The sequence below is a fragment of the Micropterus salmoides genome, unplaced genomic scaffold, assembly GCF_014851395.1.
Source record: "Micropterus salmoides isolate LMB-PRFRI ecotype aquatic unplaced genomic scaffold, ASM1485139v1 Ms_hic_scaffold_12, whole genome shotgun sequence".
Lineage (NCBI taxonomy): Eukaryota > Metazoa > Chordata > Actinopteri > Centrarchiformes > Centrarchidae > Micropterus > Micropterus salmoides.
Window position 1 is genome coordinate 35,215,414 of NW_024040263.1, and position 5,200 is coordinate 35,220,613.

At 42.0% G+C, this 5,200-nt stretch overlaps 1 protein-coding gene across 1 annotated transcript; it reads right to left on the bottom strand.

The window, feature by feature from the left end:
- Window positions 1-659: 659 nt before the first annotated feature.
- On the bottom strand, window positions 660-2,640 carry LOC119899888 (nuclear factor 7, brain-like). The gene has a single exon (XM_038714717.1). The coding sequence runs from the start codon at window positions 2,371-2,373 to the stop codon at window positions 991-993; it is 1,383 nt and encodes a 460-aa protein (XP_038570645.1). The 5' UTR covers window positions 2,374-2,640; the 3' UTR covers window positions 660-990.
- Between the last annotated feature and the right edge of the window lie 2,560 nt (window positions 2,641-5,200).

Consider the following 5,200-nt stretch of genomic DNA (forward strand, 5'->3'; position numbering starts at 1 on the left):
CTCAGAGTCAGTGTCTCTTTGAAAAACACACTTTTATCAGAAGGCCTATCCTGATTTTATCTGAATCTTCTGTTTTATCTTACGGTGTTTATTTTAGTCGTATAAAGATGCTTTCTAGTTTTTGATTTCCATTTATTTTTCATTTGTATTTTGTATCTTGCATTGTCCTCATGTATTTTATCTTTATGGAGGTACGCACCCTTTTTCACCCTGTGTTTATCTTTTGTAAAGCACTTTGGACTTTTGTTTGATAAGTGCTATATAAATAAAGTGATTATTATCATTGTTATTGATAATAATTACACACTTTACTTCATCTGCTTACAGTAACCAGCTAATACACTGAGGAGTGTTTATAGAGCTGTTTATTGGTTATATTACTTTTTAAATAATTTATTCATTCTGCATTTAAATGATGAATTCATAAAAACTAAATGTAAAAATATATTTTTTTTTGAATAAAGAAAAAAGAATTATTAATTTTAATTGTAAGAGTTGTATAAATACTCTGTTAATTTTTTTCTTTTTAAAATTTAAATTTATATATATTATATTTAGAAAGTTATAGTAATATCAGTTATCTGATAAACTAATAAATGTGCAGCTGTTACTGAATCTGATTCTTAGGGAGGACCAAACTGTTCTCTGGAGACATCAGCTGTACCACAGGTTTCTGAGGAAATCTGCTCCACAGGGTTTTATTGAAAGACGACTTTACTTTCACTACATTTACAGCAGTTTGATAAACTCTCATTATTTACATCCTTAAAACTCAGGAAGTCTTTAATTCACTGGTTCTCTGTTAGATCAGATATGACAACTTCATGTTAAACACATCAGCAGAAACAACACAATGAAAACTACAGCATTTAGTCATCACCATCATCATCATCAGCATCATCACCATCATCATCATCAGCATCATCATCATCGTCACCACCAGCATCATCAGCATCATCATCATCACCATCACCATCATCTATCTCTGTTCTACATCACAAAGACCTTCGCTGGTAAAACCTTCAGTGGGAGTTCATCCAAAGTGCCAATAAATGGAAACATCCTGTCAGTGAAAGTGTGTGTGAAGGTGTGTATGTTTGTGTTAGTATCAGGATCAGAGAACGAGAGCTTTCCTCTGTTCCAGTCCAGATTCACTCTGATCCTCTGGAGCTTCTTCTGCACGCTGAGAGCAGTGGATGGAGCTGATGGTGACTCTGCTGAGTATTTACCTCCATAGAACCATATTATCCATAATCCAGACCGTATGTCCCCCTTCCTCTGGACAGACTCTGCTAACACACCCAGTGACCAGTCTGTTCTGTCTCTAACCTTGACATCCCAGCTGTGAGTCCCTGAGTTAAAGCCCTCAGAGCCCAGGACAGACCAGGAACTATCAAACCTCTCTGGATTGTCAGGAAGCTGCTGTCTCTCTCCTCCTCGTCTCACACTGGTCAGATCTTCAGACAGGATGAGTCCTGAACCAGCAGTGTTTGGGTCCAGAATGAGAGGAGTGTGGGAGACCATGTCCTTCATCTTGTTCCAGATGTTGAAGGTCAGGTTGCCCAGGTGTTTGGCCTGGTCTATCAGAGCTCCTGAGGGCAGCTGTGGATCATCCAGCAGGGGGCGCTGCTGGACTCTTTCCACTGCAGCCTTGTAGTTGAGCAGGAATGAGACGTCTTCAGCTCTCAGCTCCTCCTCTGTGGCTCTGACTGTGTCTGAAAGAGCTGCTATCTGTCTGCTCAGAGCCTCCATCTTCTCCTTCATCATCTGACTCTTCTGCTCCTCTTCCTCCCTCAGTGCAGCCATCCTGGCCTCCTCTTCCTCCTCTAGAAACTGCTGAAGCTTCTTAAACTGCTCCTTAATCTGCCTCTCTGTGTGTCGGGCCTGGACCTTCATGTGTTCTGCTGTTTGATCACACTTCACTTTAACTCGTTCACAAACCTTTAACTTCTCCTTTAAGGTCTCCAGAGTTTCCTGAAGTTCCTTCTTGTGTTGTCGTGCAGCTTCATCGACGGGTCTGAATCTGTGGTTGTTGTGTTGTTCTGAATCTCTGCAGACGACACACACTGGCTGCTGATGGTCCAGACAGAAGAGTTTGAGTTTCTCAGAGTGCAGACTGCAGAGAGCCTCTGAAGCTCTCTGATCTCTCTCCTGTAGGAAACTCTCACACAGGCTCTTTAAAGTAAAGTTAGGAGGCAGTCCGTCCTTTGAATGTCTCCTCTTGCAAACTGGACACTCCTGACTTCCTCTCTCTGTCCACCAGCTCTGCAGACAGCCTTTACAGAAGCTGTGGCAACATGACAGAATGACAGGATCTTTAAAGATGTCCTGGCAGACAGGACAGCAGAGATCTTCCTCTAATCTGGAAGCCATTTAGTCTCTGAGTGAAGCTGAAGTCACAGCAGCAGACGCTCAGACAGGAAACAGTCAGCCACTCCCTCCTTCAGTAACGGCCCTGAAAGTTACCTTCACTTTGAGTCTTTGTTCTCGTCAAACTCTTGTTCAGTTTGTGGATTCAGCAGCAGGTTGAAGTGCTCGTATTCCCAGTATTCCCAGTATCCCTCCTGTAGCTGTCCTCTCTCAGTGGAAGTGCTGGTTTTGGTCTGAAGGGGAGTCTTACCGTCTGACTCTCAGTGTGTCTCGTCTCAGTGAGGCAGAATTTCCTGGTTTGTCTCAGGTGGGGGGCAGAGTCTCTTCAGAGTATGAACACACAGGTCTGGACACGCTTTTATTTTTCCATCTGCAGTAACAATAAAATCTCCAGATAATCCTGTCTTGTTAGAAGATACATTACTTCACTCTGTAATAGAGCAGCTCAGTATCATCTGTAATAACCAGTGTGTACTTCATAGGATTAGTGAATGGTGTTTCTAACCAGGCAGAGTTATGAAATTATGATTTTAGAACAATTTAAGTGAGAGAGTTTAAAGAAATGAATATGTAGTTGGGGGGTAAATACTTGGATATACTTTTCACTAATGGTCCAGACGGTCTGTTGTGTTTGTGAACATGTGTATTCAGTGTTTGTTCCTTTCTTGGTGTAACACTGTTCTGTACAGTAGATGCTGCTGTTTCTATCTGTGGACACAAAGTGGCAGTGTTCAGCTGTGACTGCTGTGTAAATTAGAAGGTGGATACTTCGACATCTGGTTCAAATATGCAACTACAAAAGAATATAACTGCTTATCTAGCTATCTTTTCAATCAATCAATAACTCAGAATCTATTTGTATAAATCTTTTCATGCAAACAGATGTAACACAAAGTGCTATGCTATGACTAAGATTACGGACGTGTGGCGAGTGAGACAGAGTGGTGTTGATAATGGCGAGGCAGAAGTTGTGAGTGTTTTTGGTGAGTGATTTAGGACAGATGATGATGAAGTCTGATTTCTCAGAGTTGAGTTTGAAAAAATTGGCATGCATCCATGATTTTATTTGAGCTAAGGAGTTGATCAGAGTGGTGTGAGTTGTAGTGGTGATGGATTTACTGGAGATGTAGAGTTGGACATCATCGGCGTAGCAATGAAAGTGGAGACCATGACGGCAAATTAAGTTACCAAGGGGGAGCATGTACAGGGTGAACAGAAGGGGACCCAGCACTGAACCCTGGGGACAGGGGAGCAGTGGAGGAGGTGCAGTTGTTGATATTAATTAACTATTGATTGTTAGTGATGTGTGACCTTAGACAGGAGAGGGCAATACCCATGATGTTGAGGGAGGGCTCATGGTGGGAGTGAAGAATGGTGTAGTTGATGGTGTCAAAAGCTGCAGTAAGCTCAGTAAGGACAGGAGAAAGTCGTTGGTGACTTTGAGGAGGGCTGTTTCTGTGCTGTGTTGTGATCGGAAACTAGATTGAAATGGTTCGAACAGGTAATGGAAAGGTGGACTTTGATTTGGACTCATTTGACTCATTTCCGGTGCTTGTGTGTTGGTAGCGTGTTGTGCTGCTCTGGCTAAATACCAGTTAAATTTGTTAGATTTGTCATTACAGCGGTAAACTTTTTGCTAAACACTTATTCTTATAATAATTCTGCCTAAGCACTCACAGTTCATTCAAAGCCCACGGGGCACCATCAACCTGTCCACGTTTCTAAATGATTTTCCCCCCTCAGCGACACACCTGCTGAAAAACCAACTCTGATCATTGGCAGCTCCGTTTTGAGAAACGTGAAGTCAGCAAAGCCAGCGGCCATAGTTAATCACTATCTTGTTGATAGTGCTGCAGGCTCGCTGCGAATGACACTCGACTCTGTAGCCCCTCTAAAAAAGAAAACAGTAAAGGAACCGCTCTAAGCTGGTTTAAGTCCTATTTATCAGATTGATTTCAGTTTGTACATGTTAACGATGAGTCCTCCATGCATGCCAAAGTTAGTCATGGAGTTCCACAAGGATCTGTCCTCGGACCAATCCTCTTCACTTTATATATGCTTCCTTTAGGCAATATTATCAGGAAATATTCCATAAACTTTCATTGTTATGCAGATGATACTCAGTTATATCTATCGATCAAGCCAGATGAAACTCATCAGTTAGCTAAACTTCAAATGTGCCTTCAGGATGTTAAAACCTGGATGACCTGTAATTTTCTCATGTTAAACTCAGATAAAACTGAAGTTATTGCTCTGGGGCCTAAGCACCTCCGTGACGCATTATCTAAAGATATAGTTTCCCTTGATGGCATCGCCCTGGCCTCCAGCACCACTGTGAGGAATCTTGGAGTTATCTTTGATCAGGACATGTCGTTTAAGTCTCACATTAAGCAAATTTCAAGGACCGCCTGTTTTCACCTACGTAATATTGCGAAAATCAGGAATATCCTGTCAAAAATGATGCAGAAAAACTAGTCCATGCATTTGTTACTTCTAGGCTGGATTACTGCAATTCCTGCAATTATCAGGCTGCTCGAAAAAGTCCGTTAAGACTCTTCAGCTGATCCAGAATGCTGCAGCACGTTTTCTGACAGGAACCAGGAAAAGAGATCATATTTCTCCTGTTTTAGCTTCTCTGCATTGGCTTCCAGTAAAATCCAGAATAGAATTTAAAATCATTCTTCTTACCTACAAAGCTCTTAATGGTCAGGCACCATCTTATCTTAAAGAGCTCATAGTACCTTACTACCCCACCAGAGCACTGCGCTCCCAGAATGCAGGGTTACTTGTGGTTCCTAGAGTCTCCAAAAGTAGACTTGGAGCCAGAGCG